Source organism: Oncorhynchus nerka, linkage group LG28 (genome assembly GCF_034236695.1).
Source record: "Oncorhynchus nerka isolate Pitt River linkage group LG28, Oner_Uvic_2.0, whole genome shotgun sequence".
NCBI classification, from domain to species: domain Eukaryota; kingdom Metazoa; phylum Chordata; class Actinopteri; order Salmoniformes; family Salmonidae; genus Oncorhynchus; species Oncorhynchus nerka.
This window is the reverse complement of record NC_088423.1, coordinates 59,815,734-59,841,987: the sequence shown is the minus strand read 5'-3', so window position 1 is coordinate 59,841,987 and position 26,254 is coordinate 59,815,734. Positions and strand designations below refer to the sequence as shown.

At 42.1% G+C, this 26,254-nt stretch overlaps 1 protein-coding gene across 3 annotated transcripts in view; it reads right to left on the bottom strand.

The window, feature by feature from the left end:
• Positions 1 to 2,330: 2,330 nt before the first annotated feature.
• LOC115113453 (xylosyl- and glucuronyltransferase LARGE2s) overlaps positions 2,331 to 26,254 on the bottom strand; it is a 104,534-nt gene continuing 80,610 nt past the window's right edge. For all 3 annotated transcript variants that reach the window (XM_029641118.2, XM_029641119.2, XM_029641117.2), the window contains 11 exons: positions 25,972 to 26,054; positions 25,539 to 25,662; positions 24,200 to 24,371; positions 21,660 to 21,877; positions 18,748 to 18,873; positions 18,437 to 18,592; positions 9,939 to 10,102; positions 9,392 to 9,670; positions 9,005 to 9,151; positions 6,701 to 6,896; positions 2,331 to 6,074 (listed from right to left, as the gene is read on the bottom strand). In XM_029641118.2, coding sequence (XP_029496978.1) covers positions 5,877 to 6,074; positions 6,701 to 6,896; positions 9,005 to 9,151; positions 9,392 to 9,670; positions 9,939 to 10,102; positions 18,437 to 18,592; positions 18,748 to 18,873; positions 21,660 to 21,877; positions 24,200 to 24,371; positions 25,539 to 25,662; positions 25,972 to 26,054 — 1,863 coding nt within the window. In that variant the 3' untranslated portion in view covers positions 2,331 to 5,876. The remainder of the gene's footprint in view (positions 6,075 to 6,700; positions 6,897 to 9,004; positions 9,152 to 9,391; positions 9,671 to 9,938; positions 10,103 to 18,436; positions 18,593 to 18,747; positions 18,874 to 21,659; positions 21,878 to 24,199; positions 24,372 to 25,538; positions 25,663 to 25,971; positions 26,055 to 26,254) is intronic.

Below are 26,254 nucleotides of genomic sequence, written 5' to 3'. Positions count from 1 at the left end.
TCCAGCCCAAATAAATGTTTCCCAGAGTTCAAGTAACAGACACATCTCAAAATCAACTGTTCAGAGGATACTGTGTGAATCAGCCCTTCATTGTCGAATTGCTGCAAAGAAACAACTCATAAAGGACACCAATAATTAGAGACTTGCTTGGGCCTATCTATATAGGCAGTTTTTTGTACAAAAAAATAATATAACATCACCAGGAATACAGCAAGAAATTCATTTAATTAAGGAAATCTGTTCCCAAGTATTCCCACACATAAAAAAAAGAGACATATATGATCGTGTCTCAAGATAATCAAGGTATGACGTTACTATTTTGAAATCTATTTTGGGCTTATTTGAGATCAATTTGCAGTGTAAAAATGATCATCAATTTAAAAAAATTGCCCTCGGCCGAATCTTGCTGCATAGCCTCTAGATTTTCCAAGTTTACAGTTTGCTAACTTTATTGTTGACCCCTTTGTTTTTTGGAAACTGGGGGAAAATATATCTAAAACAGAACATCATTGATCACATCATCCAACTCATTTGCAACACTTTGAATCATTTCCTTCTCTTTGTACATTGATAGGCAATCTTAGAAACAGTTGTGTAACTCAAGATTGTGTCTGTTTGGAGCACAAAGGTTCAACTCTTTCTAAATATATCTAACCTAGCACACGGTTTAAGCTTCTGCAAAGCAAATGGAACAAAAACAAAAGGAGTCTAAACAAACATGGGTAAAAAAAATAGCGCTCATGGCTCACCTCCGTGCTTCCACGTCGAGCATTTCATAACTAGAAACAAACCAATTTTGCCAGCCATTCATGAATCACAAATTAGAACAGGTTTGAACAACCAAATAGAGTCAGCGTTTTCATAAACACCTATCTGAAATTCAATGTAAAGCAAGAGTACATTCCTCTGCTGGATTTTTGAAGCTTTATGTTGCTGACTCTCCTCTTGAGAAGCTTCCAGTACGCCTCTACGTGGTTGGTCTTATGTGACCTCCTGTTATATTAAGAGTGCTTGTGTCAGGCCGTCTAATGTGTGCAGTGGGCGAGATGATTCATAATGTCATAAAGGACCACATCCAGCAATTACTCCATTATTAGCGAGCAGATAAGAGAGGGGGAGGAAGGAAAGGAGGGACGGATGGAGGGAAGGAGAAAGTGAGGTTGGTGTAAATTTGTCCATACAAAGAGGGTTTACATAAAGTGTTTAATTCAATTTGAAAGAAGCATCGCATCCATTCAAGATGCCCTACATCTCTTCCCTCCAATCGGCTTGGAAGAACTTCAGAACAACTTGACCCTGTATATGTTGAGAGGTCAAACAAGTATTTAGCTGGTTATCACTACCAGGGTCATTCAAAGGTCAAGAAATGTCATTGAAGATAATTCATTTTTTAATTGTGAATACCCAATGTATCAGTCTAATGGTTTGATAGGACTTGTCTGATGTGGCTCCTTGAAAAGGCCATTAACGACACTGTAGCTCTATGCTAGATCAGCCCAATCTATCCTTTTTCGTTCTCGTAAGGAGAATACAGATACTTTATTGCATTATGTCTAGTCTTTTAGTTCGACAATGGCCCCTGTTACAAAGTTTTTTAAATGTTTAGTGTAAGTATATCATTTGTATGACATTTTCCCACTAATCTTTGAATGATCCGTATTCAGCAATTCATGTCATACTTAGGTCATGATGATTTGCAGATTAGTTGTGCCTTCTGTGAGTGCATGCCCATTAATAGATCATCCCGGTGATCCATTCTACCTTTTGTAATGTGAAAATATCTGACTTTTTATTGTTTATGCAGTGACACACAACTGTTTTCATAGATTACTATAATCATGCCACAGTTGTTTCTGAAGATATCGGAGATGGGAAAGTGGATATGAAGAAATGCTAAACTATTTTTATTCTATTTTTTGGTGAAAGAAAACTGCCTGCCTGGCGGCCGATTATTTCCTTTAGACAAGCAGTACATCTATAAGAGACAATTCAATTTTCAGGCTGGTAATAAATGTCACAGAAGATAACAAACAGCTGACGGAGAATTACAATTTGTTTTGTTTTCCCTCCTTGGTGGTGTGTGTGTGTGTGTGTGTGTGTGTGTGTGTGTGTGTGTGTGTGTGTGTGTGTGTGTGTGTGTGTGTGTGTGAAGTCATTGCATACATTATGTCTTCATATAAAAACATGAATGAGAGGAGAATCCTTGATGTTTTAAAACCAATTAACTCTGAAAATAAATAATGTGTATATAATTCCACACTTATAGTGGTGATACCATATCCTTCAATCCGTTCCACTTATGTTCCAATGGAGACAAACCTCAGACAAACTGGTTGAAAAAGGGCATATTTATTTAAAGCACTTTGTCCCCGACATAGAAAAATATGATTGATTTGAGTCGACAATAATAAATAGAGTGCCTGACTATCCTCAGGCCCCATTGGTAACGTACAGCAGTACAATCAATATCCAGTTACACAATACAGCAAAGGCACTAGCATTTACTGCACTCAGAACAGTCGACAGGGGTTGTGGGAGGCATGGAAGGTGGCAGGGAGAGGTGGTGTCTTGATCCATTCCTTGGTAGCCAATTCAATGGCAGCTGTGTATATACCTAACCCATAGTAACGATGCAGGGTATGTGCCCATCTCGTAGTTGTGTTGTATGTGCCGACCCCATAGTGGCATTATATGTAACCATTCAGTTATTACAAAGTCATTACAGTAGCAAATAGGCTTGAACACCTGTGCCGTTTCTCGTGACTTTAGGCGTATACCTATTATTTGGCATTTGGAGTGGTAGGTTCATTGGGGTTGAAAGGTTGATTTGTTACTGCCCGGTTGTCCCATGGATTATGTGTACTATAGAGTTCAAAACAGTAGTAGTAGCATATAGAGATTTAGGAAGGGGTTGGGATTAGAGAAAGAAGGGATGGTTTGTGAGAACAGAACTGGGTTTCCTGATGGTATACGAAAAAAAACAAGGAATGGGTCAATAGAAAAAGGAATGAAGTTTTAAAGAAAAGGCGAAAGGTTCATCGTAAAAGGAGAACGGCTTGTTTGGTAGATGACAAGGTTTGTTACAGTAGATGGCACATAGCATACAGTGTATTACTCATCTCGACATGGCACTGGTAATGCTCCAATCGCTCATGGCATTTCTGTAGTGATTGTTAACAATTCAACAACAGGCTGTTTATTTTCAGCCATTGCATTTCTGGCGAGATGCTTTTTTGTTGTTGCTATTTAGATTTTTTGGGGTCTGTTTGCGATGGTCCCAATCAGTGGTGACTTGTATTTTTTACTGAAGTTGGGTGCATATTTGGCTTAGAGGGGATAAATATATGCAGAAGGAAAAACAAGAATCTTAATATTAACACCAAAAGATTGGACACACCTACTCATTCAAGGGTTTTTCTTTATTTGACTATTTTCTACATTGTAGAATGATAGTGAAGACATCAAAACGATGAAATAACACACATGAGATGATGAAGTTAACAACAAAAAAAGCATATCATTTGTTAAAAGCAAATCAAAATAGATTTTAGATTCTTCAAAGTTGGCACCCTTCGACTTGATGACAGCTTTGCACACTTGGCATTCTCTCAACCAGCTTCACATGGAATGCTTTTCCAAAAGTCTTGAAGGAGTTCCCACATATGCTGAGCACTTGTTGGCTGCTTTTCCTTCACTCTGCAGTCCAACTCATCCCAAACCATCTCAATTGGGTTGAGGTCAGGTGATTGTGGAGGCCAGGTCATCTGATGCAGCACTCCATCACTCTTCTTCTTGGTCAAATAGCCCTTACACAGCCTGGAGGTGTGTTGGGTCATTGTCCTATTGCAAAACAAATGAAAGCGCAAACCAGATGAGATGGCGTATCAATATAAAATGCTGTGGTAGCCACGCTGGGTAAATGTGCCTTGAATTCTAAATAAATCACCGACAGTGTCACCAGCAAAGCACCCTCACACCTCCTCCTCCATGCTTCACGATGGGAACCACATATGCAGAGATCATCCAGCGTTGAAAAAACAAAGGACAGATTTCCACCCGTCTAATGTCCTTCGCTCGTGTTTCTTGGTCTAAACTAGTCTCATGTTCTAATTGGTGTCCTTTGGTAATGGTTTCTTTGCAGAAATTCAACCATGAAGGCCTGATTCACAGTCTCCTCTGAACAGTTGATGTTGAGATGTATCTTATTACTTGAACTCTGTGAAGCATTTATTTGGGCTGCAATTTCTGAGGCTGTTAACTCTAATGAACTTATCCTCTGCAGCAGAGGTAACTCTGAGTCTTCCTTTCCTGTGGCGGTCCTCATGAGTGCCGTTTCATCATAGCGCTTGATGTTTGTTGTGACTGCACTTGAAGAAACTTTCAAATCTCTTGACATATTCCCGATTGACTGATCTTCATATCTTAAAGTAATGGTGGACTGTTGTTTCTCTTTGCTTATTTAAGCTGTTCTTTCCAAAATATGGACTTTTTCTTTTACCAAATAGGGCTATCTTCTGTATACCAACCTTGTCACAACTGATTGGCTCAAACGCATTAAGAAGAAAATTAATTCCACAAATTAGGTACACCTAAATTATTCCCCATCCTCCATGCATTCCAGGTGACTACCTCATGAAGCTGGTTGAGAGAATGCCAAGAGTGTTCAAAGCTGTCATCAAGGCAAAGGGTGGCTACTTTGAAGAATCTGAAATATCAAATATATTTTGATTTGTTTAACACTTTTTTGGTTACTACATGTTTCCATATGTGCTGGTTCATAGTTTTAACCTCTTCACTATTCTTCTACTATGTAGAATATAGTCAAAATAAAGAAAAACCCTTGAATGAGTATGTGTGGCCAAACTTTTGACTGATACTGTATGTATATATTATTTAGATGCATGATGATATTAGTATGATGTAGAGGAAAGAGAAAAGTATATGACATTGAGTGGTAAGAATGTAGTATGGCATAGCATGGTGACTTAGTGAGCAGCTCATTTAGTCAGTGAGTGCACACACATACACAATGTCCAGTTTAACCATGATGCCTGGCTATTCTCCCCGCTCAATCCTTCAGAGGCTTTCAAACAAGGACATACTCTTTCCTTTCAGGAGGGCCCAAAAATAGAGAAAGGAAATAGAATTTAATTATAATGCAACATCATAATCAAAACATATATATGCCATATTTGTTTGTTATTAATTGCTAATCATTTACATTGAGAAAAATACTGATATCATTAAATATCTTATTAAATATAATGGGAAATTATAAGGCTTAAACGTTTATCCAGTTCGTTTGGTCACTCCGAACGTGATTCCGATTCGTCCCCTTGAAGAGACCAGGGAAGATGCAACTTCCCTTTCTTTTAGTTCTGTGTTTCCCAAATGTCCTGTCCTTGAGTTCCAGGTACAGATATCCCATGTGGTCGTATTGGTTTGAAATGTATTTTCCTCAGAAAAGGCCCTGATTGTCAGAACAAATCATGATAATCGTCACTTACTCCCTGGCTTAAAGCAGTCAACCACTCATCCCTCTCAGAGGAACGTCTTCCCAGTGAGCCCAACATCTTGCGACAACTGTCATGTCTGTTCTGTTTGGTTCATTTTTTTTATTCCAGTTTGGGCCATAATCCATTCTAGCATAGTTGGGTGGGTCATCCCAGCCCAAACCACCCCAGAAAGTTTAACACATCTCCAGAAATTTCTACAAGACTTTAAAGCTCCATCTTGATATCCAAGATTAGTTGAGATATTGGAGGATAGTTGCCAATATTCCCAAACCCCTTCAGACTTGCCAGGGAGCAGCATGGGGGCCAGTGGGGCCGTTGGGGCCCTAGATATGGAGCCCAGTGGTCCTTGGGAGTCCTGGTTTAGATGTTCCTCTGAGCAGTGAGGTACTTGAGGGCGGCTGCGCCGTACTTCCGGGACAGGTCTTGGTGGAACTCTTCTTTCAGGGTCTGCAGGCAGTAGCGGTAGCCCGGGCTGGAGCGAAACTTGGAGATGTCGAAGCTGGGTGCGTGTGGCATGTGGATCATGAACGCATTGGGCAGAACCATCAGGTCGTACTCCTGGGGGGTGGGAAAGGGGTGAAAATGTGTTTTATTTTATTTGTTTATTGGACATGGTCCGTATACAACAGGCACCACATTTTAGCTACGTAGCTAATACTCATCTGCAGTCCCGGCTGTGACTGAATAATTTAAGACTCGAGAAACAAAGTCACGTTCGTTGCTCTGAGGTGCTGAACACTGAAATGTCACGGCTCGACTTTGATTTATGGGCCATTACAATAGCTATTATTCCTGACTTAGCGAAAGCATTAAACCTAATAACAGAGGTCTACTGCGAATCAAATCTGCTCTAATCATTAGCATAACCTTAACTGAATTCCAAAGATGAGTTGAGGTTTTGAATTAAATTTAAATTAAAATGAGTTATTATGTGCAGATTATTTGGGAGTAGTGTCTGAGGATAAAATTTGAACAATAACATTAACAAACATTTTTCTTCTCAACAAGCCATAAACAGATGAGCATATGTAGACTTTAACTACATCTCTTTGTCTGCCCGTCTTGTCTGCTATGGTTGTTTGGTCTACCCAATGTGTGCAAATGTACTGTGGTGTGATAATGTGTCCTGGAGGAAAATGAATATATTATATTTTAACTCCCCACCATTATCCTCCATACTGTACCTGTGCATCCAGCTCCATGATATGGGAGACCTTGTTCCAGCCAAAGCCCACAAAGCGCTGGTCATACTCAGGGCAGTCCCGCTTCACCACCACATAGGGCTCAAAATCTGCCTCCCACTCCACCTTATAGGGCGTGGTGGCTGTCCGCCACTTGGCGTAGTTAGTAGGAGCATGGCCCTTGGTCCAAACGTGATACCTGGGGAAGGCAAGGAGAAAGAGAAGTGTGCAGGTGTGTAAATAATAGTTTTGAACAAGATTGCATTAAGTGCATTTGGGAAAGTATTCAGACCCCTTGACTTTTTCCCACATTTTGTTATGTTACAGACTTATTCTAAAATGGATTAAACTTTCATTTTTTTCATCAATCTATACACAATACCTTATAATGACAAAGCAAAAACATGTTTGTCATTTACATAGGTAATCAGACCCTTTAAACAGTACTTTGTTGAAGCACCGTTGGAAGTGATTATAGCATCGAGTCTTCTTGGGTATGATGCTACAAGCTTGGAACACCTGTATTTGGGGAGTATCTGCCATTGATCTCCACAGATCCTCTCAAGCTCTTTCAGGATGTATGGGAAGCATCGCTGCACAGCAATTTTCAGATCTCTCCAGAGATGTTAGATCGGGTTCAAGTCTGGGCTCTTGCTGGGCCACTCAAGGACATTCCGAGACCTGTCCCGAAGCCACTCCTGCATTGTCTTGGCTGTGTGCTTAGTCGTTGTCCTGTTGGAAGGTGAACCTTTGCCCCAGTCTAAGGTCCTGAGTGCTCTGGAGCAGGTTTTCATCAAGAATCTCTCTGTACTTTGCTCTGTTTATATTTCCCTCCACCCTGACTTGTCTCCCAGTCCCTGCCACTACCATGCTTCACCGTAGGGATAGTGCTAGGTTTCCTCCAGACGTGATACTTGATATTCAGGCCAAAGAGTTCAATTTTGGTTTCATCAGACAAGAGAATCTTGTTCCTCATGGTCTGAGAGTCCTTTAGTTGCCTTTTGGCAAACTCCAAGTGGGCTGTCAAGTGGCTTTTACTGAGGAGTGGCTTCTGTCTGGCCACTCTACCATAAAGGCCTGAATGGTGGAGTGCTGCAGAGATGGTTGTCCTTCTGGAAGGTTCTCCAATCTCCACAGAGATTGCACTTGGTCACTTCCCTGACCAATGCCCTTCTCACCCGATTGCTCAGTTTGGCCAGGTGGCCAGCTCTAGGAAGAGTGTTAGGGGTTCCAATCTTCTTCCATTTAAGAATGATAGAGGCCACTGTGTTCTTGGGGACCTTCAATGCTGCAGAAATGTTTTGGTACCCTTCCCCAGGTCTGTGCCTCGACACAATACTGTCTTGGAGCTCTACGGACACTTCCTTCGACCTCATGGCTTGGTTTTTGCTCTGACATGCACTGTCTACTGTAGGACCTTATATAGACAGGTGTGTTTGTGCCTTTCCAAATCATGTTCAATCAATTGAATTTAAAACAGGTGGACTCGATGGAAACAGGATGTCTTATAGCATAGGGTCTGAATACTGCTATTTTGATACATTTTCAAACATTTATAAAAACCTGTTTTCGCTTTGTCATTCTGGGGTATTGTGTGTAAATTGAAGAGGATTTTATTTATATAATCCATTTTAAAATAAGGCTGTAACGTAACAAAATGTGTAAAAAGTCAAGAGTTTTGAATGTCTTCCGAATGCACTGTATACAGTACCAGTCAAAAGTTTGGACACACCTAGGGATTTTATAAAGTGTACTTTCTACCTTCATATCTTAGAGTAATGATGGACTGTCATTTCTCTTTGCTTATTTGAGCTGTTCTTGCCATAATATGGACTTTGGTCTTTTACCAAATAGAGCAATCTTCTGTATATCACCCCAACCTTGTCACAACACAACTGATTGGCTGAAATGCATTAAGAAGGAAATAAATTCCACAAATGAACTTTTAACAAGGCACACCTGTTAATTGAAAAGCATTCCAAGTGACTACCTCATGAAGCTGATTGAGAGAATGCCAAGAGTGTGCAAATATGTAATCAAGGCAAAGGGTGGCTACTTTGAAGAATTTCAAAAATAAAATATATTTTGATTTGTTTAACAAATTGAATGAGTAGGTGTGTCCAAACCTTTGACTGGTACTGTATATATTATCAAATGACTTCAATGTATCAATGTAACAAACATAGTATCAACATCAGGATGGCTGTTCCAAGTTATGTCATCTGGGTCTATTTCAGAAGGGCTATTCAAACCTCCTGATCTACAAGCCAGATTGACCAATGGGGTGAGCTGTTAGTGCTGGTGTACCTGAAGGTGTAGAGGGTCCCCATGTCCAGCATGGAGAGCAGCTCGGCTTTGGATTTGGGAAAGGAGAGGCGGTAGCGCAGCGTCTCAAAGGCCGGTACCACCAGAGCCTTCTTAGTGTTGGCCATGTCTAACTGGACCACTGACTTTCTGTGGGGGTACGATAGAGAAACCATTCATTTACAATTAATAATCTTCATCAGCTAGAGCCACAGCTGCCACTAGTTGGTAGGAATGCATTGCTGGCAACACATATGAACATCATACATATGTTGTCTGTACATTTCTTTGGAATAAAATGGCTGCTAAATGACAAAAAAAAAAAAAAATCCCAGCCAGTGTTCTGTCTATGTTTATGATGGAACATTTTTGGGAAGAACTACGACTCACCTGAGGTAATCATAGAGGCCGTACATGGGCAGGAAGTCCACGTCTGCCAGGAACACATAGGGTGTGTTGGCGTTCCTCAGGGCCACATTTCTCACCAGGTTGACAGGGTAGAACTGTCCCTCCTTGTAAACGATATGGTATCCCACGTTCTTACGGTTCTTCAGCACCTCGGAGGCCTGGGCGTAACGCAGGAACTGTTGGGCCTCGGCGTCTGACATGTACAAGGCCAGGCTGATAGGGCCTTCCCAGTGCTTGCATATGGCCTCCAGCATCTGTAACCTGAGAGAAATAGAGATGACATAAAATACAAACAGAGTAGTATAGTATCACAAGCATGTATAATGATATTAAAGGCAGTGGTGGAAGTAGAGAAGAAAAGATGGAGGAGAGGGAAGAGGAAGATTTAGAGAAATAAGCAAAATACTATCATATTTGTAGAGAGGTGCACTCCTGATTAGCCATAACGTGATAATGAATTCAAGCTCACATCTCCAATAACTAGTAAACCAAAGGCCAGTAGAGTCAGAGCTATAAGGTGAGTGTTTACCTGTCCATGGAGAGCTGTGCGACCAGCGTGACGTCCGTGTCGTCCCCGGTGGGCGTGTACTCGTACTGCAGAAAGTAGAGGTGCACGCGGTGCACTGTGATTCGCTCCCGCCGGAAGTCATAACACTGGTCGTCTTCATCCAGCTCCTCCAGAGCTCCTTGTAACTGGAGAGGGATGGACAGAGGGAGGTCAAAACCCATGTTCAGATTGTAAATATTCCCTCTAATAGGCTAACATGGTTTCATAAGAGCATGCGGCACACCTGCACACTCTGTTGTATTCTGTCTGGATGTCCATGATAGTATAGTGAATAAAGGTATGGTGAATGTTAAAACCTACTTGAGGTATTAGGGAGTGGTTTGTTAAATGTTATACAATGGGTGGTGCAAATCCTGAATGCTGATTGGTTAAAGCCGCATTCCGCATCGCACCTCATTATAAAGTTAATCTACAAAAAACTGAATTGGTGCCTATTAATCTTTCTGCCATGCAAACTTATTTTAGCTATGTGCCCTTCAGAGTGACTACACAGACATATTTGGGAATTTGGGTCACGCACAATTTAAAAGATCTCTATAATGCCAATTTCCCTCCCTTGATACTCCGCCTGAAACAGGATCTTGAACGGCGGGATTTACTTTCTCTTTCTTTGGCCCGGAATAATTAGCATTGTTAAAACTAATGTATTACTTAAGCTTTTATACTTACTTCAATGTATTCCTAACAAAATACACTGCTCAAAAAAATAAACACTTAAACAACACAATGTAACTCCAAGTCAATCACACTTCTGTGAAATTAAACTGTTCACTTAGGAAGCAACACTAATTGACATTAAATTTCACATGCTGTTGTGCAAATGGAATAGACAACAGGTGGAAATTATAGGCAATTAGCAAGACACCCCCAATAACGGAGTGGTTCTGCAGGTGGTGACCACAGACTACTTCTCAGTTTCTATGCTTCCTGGTTGATGTTTTGGTCACTTTTGAATGCTGCCGGTGCTTTCACTCTAGTGGTAGCATGAGACGGAGTCTACAACCCACACAAGTGGGTCAGGTAGTGCAGCTCATCCAGGATGGGACAACAATGCGAGCTGTGGCAAGAAGGTTTGCTGTGTCTGTCAGCGTAGTGTCCAGAGCATGGAGGCGCTACCAGGAGACAGGCCAGTACATCATGAGACGCGGAGGAGGCCGTAGGAGGGCAACAACCCAGCAGCAGGACCGCTACCTCCGCCTTTGTGCAAGGAGGAGCAGGAGGAGCACTACCAGAGCCCTGCAAAATGACCTCCAGCAGGCCACAAATGCGCATGTGTCTGCTCAAACGGTCAGAAACAGACTCCATGAGGGTGGTATGAGGGCCCGACGTCCACAGGTGGGGGTTGTGCTTACAGCCCAACACCGTGCAGGATGTTTGGCATTTGCCAGAGAACACCAAGATTGGCAAATTCGCCACTGGCGCCCTGTGCTCTTCACAGATAAAAGCAGGTTCACACTGAGCACATGTGACAGACGTGACAGAGTCTGGAGACGCCGTGGAGAACGTTCTGCTGCCTGCAACATCCTCCAGCATGACCGGTTTGGCGGTGGGTCAGTCATGGTGTGGGGTGGCATTTCTTTGGGGGGCCACACAGCCCTCCATGTGCTCGGCAGAGGTAGCCTGACTGCCATTAGGTACCGAGATGAGATCCTCAGACCCCTTGTGAAACCATATGCTGGTGCGGTTGGCCCTGGGTTCCTCCTAATGCAAGACAATGCTAGACCTCATGTGGCTGGAGTGTGTCAGCAGTTCCTGCAAGAGGAAGTCATTGATGCTATGGACTAGCCCGCCCGTTCCCCAGACCTGAATCCAATTGAGCACATCTGGGACATCATGTCTCGCTCCATCCACCAACGCCACGTTGCACCACAGACTGTCCAGGAGTTGGCGGATGCTTTAGTCCAGGTCTGCGAGGAGATCTCTCAGGAGACCATCCGCCACCTCATCAGGAGCATGCCCAGGCGTTGTAGGGAGGTCATACAGGCACGTGGAGGCCACACACACTACTGAGCCTCATTTTGACTTGTTTTAAGGACATTACATCAAAGTTGGATCAGCCTGTAGTGTGGTTTTCCACTTTCATTTTGAGTGTGACTCCAAATCCAGACCTCCATGGGTTGATAAATTTGATTTCCATTGATCATTTTTGTGTGATTTTGTTGTCAGCACATTCAACTTTGTAAAGAAAAAAGTATTTAATAATAATATTTCATTCATTCAGATCTAGGATGTGTAATTTTAGTGTTCCCTTTATTTTTTTGAGCAGTGTATATATATATATATATTTATATTTATATATATATTTTTTATCTCCATAGATACACTGATATATGCTTTCATCTGGAACAAGAAAAACCCTCGGATGCGTAAGAGCACATTGCAGAGATCTCGTCCCCAGGTTGGATACTAAATTGGGTACTATATACACATCACTATCCTCGACTGGAGCACATTTAAACAAAAAGGTCTGAAAATGACCTCAAGCACAACAGCCCATAAACGCACTTCCGAACTTTCAATATTATTACTGGTCAGCTAATATATGAATCATTCTATATTGGATGACAGATACCCCTGATGTTACAGGTACGAAATGGTTGACCTTGGAGATCTCATCCTGTGGCCCAACCTCCTTAGCTGCATTACTTTTCTCAAGACTTGCATTAGCTGAGCCTGTCTCCAAATACACTAAAAACACTAGTGAGAAACATTCTCTAGAAATCTGGAAACAGTTCAGGCGATCGTTTGATCTCGGTGAACTTTTCAACTTCTGCCCCATTATTAAAGAACCATACATTCTCTCCATCAGTATTAGACCGTGCGTTTCATTTCTGGTCTGGAAAAGTGATCTCCTCACTGAACGACTTGTACATTGGTAAGGATTTTTCATCTTTGGAACAGTTAGTACAACATTTTAATTACTGGAACCCATTTCATTAGATACCTGCAATTGCGTAGTTTTGTATCTTCATACTCCAGTAACTTCCCATCACGCCCACCTACCTCCTTTCTATATTCTCTTTTTATTAAAGTGAACCCTTATATCAAAGGGGACATAATCTTGATCTATACATGATTAACTTCATATTGCTGCAGGGGCAGTATTGAGTAGCTTGGATGAAAAGGTGCCCATTGTAAACGGCCAGCTCCTCAGTCTCAGTTGCTAATATATGCATATTATTATTAGTATTGGATAGAAAACACTCTAAAACTCAGGGTTTCCAAAACGGTCAAAATATTGTCTGTGAGTATAACAGAACTGATATTGCAGGCGAAACCCTGAGGAAAATCAAAACAGGAAGTGGCTTCTATTTGAAAACTCCATGTTCCATAGCCTCGCTTTGCTGGATTTAAAGGGATATGAACCAGATTCCTTTTCCTATCGCTTCCTTAACTTCTTGGATATAGGGGGCGCTATTTTAATTTTTGGATGAAAAACGTTCCCGTTTTAAACAAGATATTTTGTCACGAAAAGTTGCTCGAATATGCATAAGATATTGTCTGTGAGTGCCACAGAACTGATGTTACAGAAAAAAAACAGGTAAAAATCCAATCAGGAAGTGCCGCATTTTGTGAAACCGCCTCATGCCAATGACTCCTTATATGGCTGTGAATGGGCCACGAATGAGCTTAGGCTTTCTGTCACTTCCCCAAGGTGTCGAGAGCATTGTGACGTATTTGTAGGCATATCATTGGAAGATTGACCATGAGAGACTACATCTACCAGGTGGTCGCTTGGTGTCCTCCGTCGAAATGATTGTGTAATCTCCAGCTGCAGTATTTTTCCGTTTGCTTCTGATGAGAAGCCAACTGCCACCACTGATAGATTATTGAATAGATATGTGAAAAACACCTTGAGGATTGATTCTATTATGGAGCTAATTTGGAAAAAAGTTTGGCGTTGTAAGTGACTGCATTTTCCGGTCTTTTTCTTAGCCAAACGTGATGAACAAAATGGAGCTATTTCGTCTACACAAATAATCTTTTTTGGAAAAACGGAACATTTGCTATCTAACTGAGAGTCTCATTGAAAACATCCAAAGTTCTTCAAAGGTAAATGATTTATTGAATGTTTTTGCTGGTTTTTGTGAAAATGTTGCCTGCTAATGCTAACGCCAAATGCTAATGCTAAATGCTAACGCTAAATGCTAAATGCTAGTTTGCTATGGTAGAGAAGCATATTTTTGAAAATCTGAGATGACAGTGTTGTTAACAAAAGGCTAAGCATGAGAGCTAGCATATTGATTTCATTTCATTTGCGATTTTCATGAATAGTTAACGTTGCGTTATGGTAATGGCCTTGAGGCTGTAGTCATGATACCGGATCCGGGTTGGCTCGACGCAAGAAGTTAACAACTGCGCCACCCGGGAGGCCCAAAATAAAGTTTTTAATGAAAATATGAGAATCGTTTCAGGAAACTAGATGAATGTCGCGGGTCACTATTTCATAGGAGAGCCAATTGAATGTAAACTTTTTTAATCAAAATGCGTTGGAACATGAACTTTCATGTGCGTTAATAACAGACTTGTATGCCATCTGTAAATATGAATACAATTGTTCAATTACGAGCCCAGTTGGTTTAGCCACAGAAAAAAGCGAGCAACATTCCCACTAGCCATGATTGGCTGAGATAACGAGTGGCCTGGATATGTCGAAAGATGAGTTCGGATTGGTCTGCCATATAGCACTCTTCTGTATATTTGAGCTGGTCAGTATGTGTAGGTAATCCTGTCAAACACATCTTTTTTTTATGTATCACATTGTAGAACTGCATAAGTGTTGCTTTCCACTTTCTGGAGGACTGATATTTGAATGGAGAATGATGGAGAAAACACCTGTCTCTGGATTACATCTTCAAACGAAGGGCAACCATGGCATCCGTGACAGGGAGAGGCATCCATCCATGATGTATACGGAGAAGATAGTCTAGCTAGCTACATTTTCAGATATTACACGTTTTTAATTTTGACAAAGTCGTTTTCATTTCAAATTAAATTGTACTGTTAGCTAGCTAGCTAGCTAATGTTTGCTGGCTGGCTCACTAGCTACTGTTACGTGTATGATCGTATTATTAACTTCTCAAAGGCATTAACTTTACTAGTTATAGCCTAATGTTAGCTACAGTAGCTAGCGTTGGACCTGGTTGGTTAGCTACCCGCAGATTCATGCAGGGTAGTAATGCCATGAGTTGGGATTATGGTTCATTGTTTAGCTAGCTACATGTCTTAACTTCTTGGTGACGGGGCAGTATTTTCACGTCCGGATGAAATGCATTCCCAAATTCAACTGCCTGCTACTCATCCCCAGAAGATAAGATATGCATATTATTAGTAGATTTGGATAGAAAACACTCTGAAGTTTCTAAAACGGTTTGAATCATGTCTGTGAGTGAGTATAACAGAACGAAACCCTGAGGAAAAATCATTCAGATTTTTTTTGGAAGTCACTCTCTTTTCAATGATATTTCTGCCTTACTATTATTCGACCATGCTGGTCATTTATGAACATTTGAACATCTTGGCCATGTTCTGTTATAATCTCCACCCGGCACAGCCAGAAGAGGACTGGCCACCCCACATATGCTCTCTCTAATTCTCTCTTTCTTTCTCTCTCTCGGAGGACCTGAGCCCTAGGACCGTGCCCCAGGACTACCTGACATGATGACTCCTTGCTGTCCCCAGTCCACCTGACTGTGCTGCTGCTCCAGTTTCAACTGTTCTGCCTTATTATTATTTGACCATGCTGGTCATTTATGAACATTTGAACATCTTGGCCATGTTCTGTTATAATCTCTACCCGGCACAGCCAGAAGAGGACTGGCCACCCCACATAGCCTGGTTCCTCTCTAGGTTTCTTCCTAGGTTTTGGCATTTCTAGGGAGTTTTTCCTAGCCACCGTGCTTTTACACCTGCATTGCTTGCTGTTTGGGGTTTTAGGCTGGGTTTCTGTACAGCACTTTGAGATATCAGCTGATGTACGAAGGGCTATATAAATACATTTGATTTGATTTGATTTGAATCCAGATTTCTAAGGGATCTTCTTGCAGTTCCTACCGCTTCCAATGGATGTCACCAGTCTTTAGAAATTGGTCGAGGTTTTTCCTTTGTGTAATTTAGAAGTAGTCCTGTTCAAAACAAGGGTCACTTCAAGGGTACTGTTCGATAGAGGCGCGTGACCAGAAAGGTAGCGTCAGTTTGTTTTCTTCCTGTATTGAACACAGATCATCCCGTCTTCAATTTGACAAAATACCTAAAGTTGTATTACAAAAGGAGTTTGAAATGTTTTGGCAAAGTTTACAGGTAACTTTTGAGATATTTTGTAGTCACGTTGTGCAAGTTGGAACCGGTGTTTTTCTGGATCAAACGCGCCAAATAAATTGACGTTTTGGATATATATCGACGGAATTAATCGAACAAAATGACCATTTGTGATGTTTATGGGACATATTGGAGTGCCAACAGAAGAAGCTCGTCAAAGGTAAGGCATGATATATATTTTTATTTCTGCGTTTTGTGTCGCGCCTGCAGGATTGAAATATTTTTCCCCTCTTTGTTTACGGAGGTGCTACTCTCAGATAATAGCATTGTTTGCTTTTGCCGTGTAGCTTTAATTTGTTATCTTACATGTGTGATTTCTTGAAAGTTAGATTTTTATAGTAATTTATTCGAATTTGGCGCTCTGCATTTTCTTTGGCTTTTGGCCAGGTGGGACGTTAGCGTCCTGCATATACCAGAGAGGTTAAACAGGTCAGCATTCACAAAGCCGTAGGGCCAGATGGATTACCAGGACGTGTACTGCGAGCATGCGCTGACCAACTGGCAAGTGTCTTCACTGACATTTTCAAACTCTCCCTGTCAGAGTCTGTAATACCAACATGTTTCAAGTAGACCACCATAGTCCCTGCGCCCAAGAACTCCAAGGTAACCTGCCTAAATGACTACCGACCCATAGCACTCACGTCTGTAGATAATTCTTTGAAAGACAGGTCATGGCTCACATCAACACCATTATCCCACTCCCATTTGCATACCGCCCCAACAGATCCACACTGCTCTTTCCCACCTGGACAAAAGGAACACCTATGTGAGAATGCAATTCATTGACTACAGCTCAGCGTTCAACACCATAGTGCCCTCAAAGCTCATCACTAAGCTAAGGACACTGGGACTAAACACCTCCCTCTGGAACTGGATCCTGGACTTCCTGACGGGCCGCCCCCAGGTGGTAAGGGTAAGTAACAACACATCCACCATGCTGATCCTCAACACGGGGGCCCCCTCAGGGGTGCGTGCTCAGTCCCCTCCTGTACTCCCTGTTCACTCATGACTGCACGGCACGGCCAGGCACGACTCCAACACCATCATTAAGCTTGCTGACGACACAACAGTGGTAGGCCTGATCATTGACAACGATGAGTCAGCCTATAGGGAGGAGTTCAGAGACCTTGCCGTGTGGTGCCAGGACAACAACCTCTCCCTCAATGTGATCAAGACAAAGGAGATGATTGTGGACTACAGGAAAATCAGGACCGAGCATGCCCCCATTCTCATCGACAGGGCTGTAGTGGAGCAGGCTGAGAGCTTCAAGTTCCTTGGCGTCCACATCAACAAACTAACATGGCCCAAGCACACCAAGACATAGTCATGAAGATGGCACGACAAAACTTATTCTCCCTCAGGGGACTTAAAATATTTGACATGGGTCCTCAGATCCTCAAAAGGTTTTACAACTGCACCATCGAGAGTCCTGACGGGTTGCATCACTGCCTGGTACGGCAACTGCTCGGCCTCCAACCATAAGGCACTACAGAGGATAGTGTGTACGGCCCAGTACATCACTGGGGCCAAGCTTCCTGCCATCCAGGACTTCTATACCAGGCGGTGTCAGAGGAAGGCCCTAAAAAATGTTAAAGACTCCAGCCACCCTAGTCATAGACTGTTCTCTCTGCTACCGCACGGCAAGCGGTACCGGAGAGCCAAGTCTTGGTCCAAGAAGCTTCTAAACAGCTTCTACCCCCAAGCCATAAGACTCTTGAATATCTAATCAAATGGCTACCAAGACTATTTGCATTGTCCCCCCCATTCTACACTGCTGCTATTCTCTGTTGTTATCTATGCATAGTCACTTTAATAACTCTAGCTACATGCACATTTTACCTAAATTACCTCAACACTGGAGCCCCCGCACGCACATTGACTCTGTACCTGTACCCCCTGTGTATAACCCCGCTATTGTTATTTACTGCTGCTCTTAATTATTTGTTATTCTTATCTTTTACTTTTTTAAAGGTATTTTCTTAAAACTGCATTGTTGGTTAAGGGCTTGTAAAGTAAGCATTTCACTGTGAGGTCTACAGCTGTTGTATTCGGGCGCAAGTGACAAATAAAATGTGATTTGATTTGTTTTGTTTTGATTTATCACATAATTATGGTTAACGTTAAGGTAATGTTTTACTCACTTGTACACTCTCTGAGGTGGCATGGCTGGGGCAGCCAAACAGCTCTCGTCTCAGTAGGTTCCCATCGTACTCTAGGAAGGTTAGGTAGAGGTTCCTGAAGAACTCCACATGCTTGTTCTTCACACGAAGTTTCTTAGGAGAGTTCCAGTGGATCACCTGACACGGGACATAAACATGTTACCATGGTGACCTGTAGCCAGATGACTAGACACAGTACATTCATAAGGTAATAAGTGAGGGATTTTGCTATGTTGAGTGTGTGCGCGCGCGTGTGTGTGTGTGTGTGTGTGTATTTCACTGCATAGCCCTACCTTGAGGTCAGACACCTCTGTGTAGCACTGTTCGGAGCGTGTGTGGTCAGACAGCTGAACATTCCAGAAGCAGGGCAGCTGATGCACTAGGACTGGGTTCTGCTTAATGAACGCATTAAAGATGTCCTACACACAAGATTACCCACTCACATTAAACACCTGTGAAATACACTCCTTGAAAAATGGGTTCCAAAAGGGTTCTTCGGTGTCCCCATGGGATACATTTTTTTGGTTCCATGTTTACTCTATTGGATTCAATGTAGAACCCTCTGTGTAAAGGGTTTGACATGGAACTCAAAAGGGTTCTAACCAAAAAAGGGTTATTCAAAGCGTTCTCCTTTGGGGATAGCCGAAGAACCCTTTTAGGTTCAAGATTGCACCTTTTCTTTCTACGAGTGTATTATACACACATTAAAATCATATAGAACTCTGGCACACAATAGTAAACATTCACATTTACACATGCACCAAATATTCATTTGAGATGTCTTACACACTTACATTACCATTTGCCTAATACACAGTATGCTTTGAGGCATAAGATTACCCTATATCAGGGTCCCCAACTGGCGGCCCGTGGGTCGACTTTTGGCCGAGGGTGGTTTTATTTGTACCCCAACATTTTTATATACTGTATATACAGTTGAAGTCGGAAGTTTACATACTCTTAGGTTAGAGTCATTAAAACTCGTTTTTCAACCACTCCAAAAATGTCTCGTTAACAAACTATAGTTTTGGCAGGTCGGTTAGGACATCTACTTTGTGCATGACACAAGTCATTTTTCCAACAATTGTTTACAGACAGATTATTTGACGTATAATTCACTGTATCACAATTCCAGTGGGTCAGAAGTTTACATACAATAAGTTGACTGCCTTTAAACAGCTTGGAAAATTCCCCAAAATTTTGTCATTGGCTTTTGAAGCTTCTGATAGGCTAATTAACATTTTGAATCAATTGGAGGTGTATCTGTGGATGTATTTCAAGGCCAACCTTAAAACTAATTTCCTCTTTGCTTGATATCATGGGAAAATCAAAAGAAATCAGCCAAGACCTCAGAAAATTGTAGACCTCCACAAGTCTGGTTCATCCCTGGGAGCAATTTACATACGCAAAAAGGTACCACGTTCATCTGTACAAACAATGGTACGCAAGTATAAACACCATGGGACCACGCAGCTGTCATACCGCTCAGGAAAGAGATGCGTTCTGTCTCCTAGAAACGAATGTACTTAGGTGCGAAAAGTGCAAATCAATCCCAGAACAACAGCAAAGGACCTTGTGAAGATGCTGGATGAAACAGGTACAAAAGTATCTATATCCACATTAAAAGGAGTCCTATATCGACATAACTTGAAATGCCTCTCAGCAAGGAAGAAGCCACTGCTTCAAAACCGCCATAAAAAAGCCAGACTACGGTTTGCAACTGCACATGGGGACAAAGATTGTACTTTTAGAGAAATGTCCTCTGGTCTGATGAAACAAAAATAGAACTGTTTGGCCATAATGACCATCGTTATGTTTGGAGGAAAAAGGGAGAGGCTTGCAAGCTGAAGAACACCATCCCAACCGTGAAGCACGGGGATGGCAGCATCATGTTGTAGGGTGCTTTGCTGCAGGAGGGACTGGTGCACTTCACAAAATAGATGGCATCATGAGGGAGGAAAATTTACATTTACATTACATTTAAGTCATTTAGCAGACGCTCTTATCCAGAGCGACTTACAAATTGGTGCTTTCACCTTATGACATCCAGTGGAACAGCCACTTTACAATAGTGCATCTAGGTCTTTTAAGGGGGGGGGGGGGTGAGGGGGGGGGTGAGAAGGATTACTTTATCCTATCCTAGGTATTCCTTAAAGAGGTGGGGTTTCAGGTGTCTCCGGAAGGTGGTGAATTTGGTGGATATATTGAAGCAGCATCTCAAGACATCAGTCAGTCTACAAGTTAAAAATTGGTCGCAAATGGGTCTTCCAAATGGACAATGACCCCAAGCATACTTCCAAAGTTGTGGCAAAATGGCGTAAGGACAACAAAGTCAAGGTATTTGAGAGGCCATCACAAAGCCCTGACCTGAAAATTTGTGGGCAGAACTGAAAAAGTGTGTGCGAGCAAGGAGGCTTACAAACCTGACTCAGTTACATCAGCTCTGTCAGGAGGAAAGGGACAAAATTTACCCAACTTATTGTGGGAAGCTTGTGGAAGGCTACCCAAAATGTTTGACCCAAGTTAAACAATTTAAAGACAATGCTACCAAATACTAATTGAGTGTATGTAAACTTCTGACCCACCGGGAATGTGATGAAATAAATAAAAGCTGAAATAAATCATTCTCTCTACAATTATTCTGACATTTCACATTCTTAAAATAAAGTGGTGATCCTAACTGAACTAAAACAGGGAATTTTTTACTAGGATTAAATGTCAGGAATTGTGAAAAACTGAGTTTAAATCTATTTGGCTAAGGTGTACGTAAACTTACAACTTCAACTGTATATATATATATATATATATATATATTTATTTTTTATTGTTGGACATAGAAGACTGTAAAAACATCAGGAAATCATCTTCAAGTGATTTTTATTCAAGACATCTGTTCCCAATTATTTCCACGCATAACAGAGAGTCACTTGATTGTATGCAAATGTGAGTAAGGTTAGACATGATGATGTTTTAGTCTAACATTATATCTGTTTGGGCTTCTTGCAGTCAATTTGCAGTCTACAAATTATTTGCAATTATTTTCCGGCCCTCTGACTATCCGTTCAAGAAAAAAATTGGCTGAATCTAGTTGATGATCCCTGCCCTATATTAACATTTGTTAAGAAAAGTAATGATCTAAAGAGTATTTAATAATATTCAGAATAAAAAGAATAGACTAGAATAGAATAAAAGTAAATAAACAGACCTGGTCAGCCAGCGAGGTACTGAGCATGCTCATTAGCTCTCTCTCGGCGGTCAGCCTCCACATCTGCTCCCAGCCAATCCGTCGCAGCCTCTCCAGGTAGAGCAGGATGACCCCAGTGTTGAAGCCTCGTCCCAGGGCGGGCCAGGGTTTGTGGTTCTTCCACAGGTTCCCCAGGTACCAGTCACTCTGGTTCTCCACCAGACCTATCACCTGCTTGTCTGCAATCACAGCATCACCAATCATCATTCATCCGGAATTTAAAATGCTGATTATCATTGGTAATCAAATCAAATGTATTTGTCACATACACATGGTTAGCAGATGTTAACTTCTTCGAGATAGGGGGCGCTCTTTTAATTTTTGGATAAAAAACGTTCCCATTTTAAAGAAAGAACTCTGACGTTTCCAAAACTGCAAAGATATTATCTGTGAGTGCCCCAGAACTAATGCTACAGGCGAACCCAAGATGAAGTTTCATACAGGAAATGCCCCAGATTCTGAAGGCGCTGTGTTCCAATGTCTCCTTATATGGCTGTGAATGCGCCAGGAATGAGCCTGCCCTTTCTGTCGTTTCTCCAAGGTGTCTGCAGCATTGTGACGTATTTGTAGGCATATCATTGGAAGATTGACCATAAGAGACTACATTTACCAGGTGTCCGCCCGGTGTCCTGTGTCGAAATTATTGCGTAATCTCTAGGTCCATGCGCGTTCCATTTCTTCAGAAGAGAAAGTCAACTGCCACGAAGGATTTATCATCGATAGATATGTGAAAAACACCTTGAGGATTGATTCTAAACATCGTTTGCCATGTTTCTGTCGATATTATGGAGTTAATTTGGAAAAAAGTTCGCTGTTTTAATGACTTAATTTTTTCTTTTTCTTTTTTTCCTTTTTTTTCTTCTTACCCAAACGTGATGAAGAAAACGGAGCGATTTGTCAACACAAATAATCTTTTTGGAAAAACTGAACATTTGCTATCTAACTGAGAGTCTCCTCATTGAAAACATCCGAAGTTCTTCAAAGGTAAATTATTTTATTTGAATGCTATTCTGGTTTTTGTGAAAATGTTGCCTGCTGAATGCTAACGCTAAATGCTACGCTAAATGCTACGCTAGCTATCAATACTGTTACACAAATGCTTGTTTTGCTATGGTTGAGAAGCATATTTTGAAAATCTGAGATGACAGTGTTGTTAACAAAAGGCTAAGCTTGAGAGCAAATAGATTAATTTAATTTCATTTGCGATTTTCATGAATAGTTAACGTTGCGTTATGGTAATGAGCTTGAGGCTGTAGTCACGATACCGGATCCGGGATGGCTCGACGCAAGAAGTTAATAGTCTGATGGCCTTGAGATAGAAGCTGTTTTTCACTCTCTCGATCCCTGCTTTGATGCACCTGTACTGACCTCGCCTTCTGGATGATAGCGGGGTGAACAGGCAGTGGCTCGGGTGGTTGTTGTCCTTGATGATCTTTATGGCCTTCCTGTGACATCGGGTGGTGTAGGTGTCCTGGAGGGCAGGTAGTTTGCCCCCGGTGATGCGTTGTGCAGACCTCACTACCCTCTGGAGAGCCTTACGGTTGTGGGCGGAGCAATTGCCGTACCAGGCGGTGATACAGCCCAACAGGATGCTCTCGATTGTGCATCTGTAGAAGTTTGTGAGTGCTTTTGGTGACAAGCCAAATTTCTTCAGCCTCCTGAGGTTGAAGAGGCGCTGCTGCGCCTTCTTCACGATGCTGTCTGTGTGGGTGGACCAATTCAGTTTGTCTGTGATGTGTACGCCGAGGAACTTAAAACTTACTACCCTCTCCACTACTGTCCCATCGATGAGGATAGGGGGGTGCTCCCTCTCCTTAGTTTTGTTGACGTTGAGTGTGAGGTTATTTTCCTGACACCACACTCCGAGGGCCCTCACCTGCTCCCTGTAGGCCGTCTCGTCGTTGTTGGTAATCAAGCCTACCAAACTTGTTGGAGGCGTGTTGGAGTTGGAGGCGTGCGTGGCCACGCAGTCATGGGTGAACAGGTAGTACAGGAGAGGGCTCAGAACGCACCCTTGTGGGTCCCCAGTGTTGAGGATCAGCGAGGTGGAGATGTTGTTACCTTCCCTCACCACCTGGGGGCAGCCTGTCAGGAAGTCCAGTACCCAGTTGCACAGGGCGGGGTCTGTTTTAATCGTTGCTATGGGAACGACATATTCAATGCACGTTCTAATGAACTCGCTCACCGAATCAGCGTATTCGTCAACGTTGTTGTTGAACACAGTGCGGAACATATCCCAGTCCACGTGATGGAAGCAGTCTTGGAGCGTGGAATCAGATTGTTCGAGGTGTGTTCTTCAGCATATAGACAGCTTTTAGACAGCTTTTCAACTACTAGTTTATCAAATATAATTTTTGTTCTCTAGGCATTTTTGCCCTCAAGGGATTTTTGCTTTATAGCATAAAAAAAGGTACAATTCACTAATTTGCTTTATCACTCAACCAATGAATTAATTATTCAATCAATCAACCATAAATGTTTATCAAGGTCAAAGGTCGTACCAGTGAACTTCCTGAAGATGGCCCAGAGCTCAGCGATGTCGGTGGCGAAGGTGATGTCCGTATCCAGGACTATGACCTTTGTGAGGTCAGAGGGCAGCGCTTTGGTTAGGGTCAGCTTCATCAGGCCGTAGATACCTGAGTAGTGCTTGTTAGGTATCCATGACACCTCAGACTGGAAGAGAAGAGACGGTAGAGGGATGGAGAGAGAAAGCAAGAGCGAGGTTGAACCACTTTAGACCTCACAAATATTGATTTAAAAAAGAAATGGAACATAAAGTTGCAAGGTATGAAAAATAATGTCATTAGAAGCAACACCACTGTGGTTATTTTGTCAGGTGTATAAGGGTATTCTCCTTCCTTTAAATAGCTAACTTACTCAGACACCCATCCGTTTCCTAAGGTCCCGTTGGTATAAAAGTCCCTTTAAAGCAGAGGTGAAGCAATTGGAGCTTTACTGCTGTTTACTTAATAGCATCAATCTTTAAAAAATGTAATCTCTTTTTATGCCAAGGATACCCAAATGAATACTGAAACCTGCATAACTCTCGGCATGCATCTGGGCAACCATGTCTGATAATTTATGCCTCTTGATTCTACAGAACGGGATCTGCATAAGTGAATCATTTGCAAACATAATCAGCTCAGAAGATGCAGTGTTTCCTTCTCTGTTTCAACTGAGTTAATGAAAACGGTGAGTAGGTTGAGACATTTGAGAGCACAAGGAGCTTTTGTTCCTGCTAAGCTTGCGGAGTGCTGAGAGAGAATTTGATGATGGGGACAGAGACGGAACCAAGTCATATTACAGGTCGAGGCCTGGTTGTTACGGGAGTTGAGCAACAACATGTTACTTTATGAACCCTTTGTCAGTAGCAAAGAGCCAAAGCTAGACGCACACATCCAACCACCAACAGTACATGCACGCAACACACACATACCACGCACAAAAGACACAGCACATGCATACATACACCCCCTCCAACCCACACACACACACACACACCATTTTTCGATTTACACAGACACACAGTGACTGAGCGGAGAGGCCAGAGGAGTAGAAGGACTGAGGTGACACATCACTGGTGTAAGAGTAGGGAAAGGGAAGAGAAGGAGGGAGTAAAGAGCATGTAGAATAAGGAAAATTGAATAAGAGCAAGTATGGTCTACAGTCCTTGTGAAGTGTCTACTGGATTTCTCTTTCTCCTGCCAACTGATTGATTGGAAAGGGGTGGAATCCCCTTTTATGTCAATGGTTGCTCAAAGAGTGCACGCCATTGTTTTCCTAAACACGGATTTAAAAAGGTAGACACTCAGGCTCCTGAGGACCATAGTTGGCATTTACCTTGAGTTCATCTGCGTCGTAGAAGCTAACTTGTACAGACGGAACCATCCAGGACTGGAAAAGAGAACTCAGGATCTGATTGGCTACTGCGTCTGTGATGAAGTGGAAATGGAGAGGGTTTTTCCTGAGAGAGAGAGAGAGAGAGAGAGAGAGAGAGAGAGAGAGAGAGAGAGAGAGAGAAAGAGAGAGAGAAACATATGCCAAGAGCTACTCAAGTGCTTCATCTCTCTGATTATGAAGGGTCTAACATTTCCTAAACTTCCAATAATGAATGAATAAATCATTCTCATTTTTACAAGTGGCCTTCCGAATTGACTTCATCCTTATTGGCGCAGGATTCATCGAGTCGAACAAACAACTGCCGTTGCATTATAAAGTGTAGGAGTAGCTATAAGCAGCAGGTGTAGTTGTATGTGAAGCTCTGTTGTGTTACCTGTGGAACAGGATGGACTTGACCAGGGTGACCACATCTCTGCTGGCGTTGTGACCGGCACACACGCACGCTACATGGATCAGCTGTGCAGAAAAGAGAGAAGCAGAACACTGTTGTGAATATCAACTCCCTACATTTTAGCACTACAGCCACATTTTTTTAACTATGTCTATGTTATTTTATCCAAAACACATAAACACCAATGACAGTAGATTTGACATATCAACTTAACACCAATGACCAAACAGTGAAGCTAAACTAACACATAAAAAACACAGAGCTG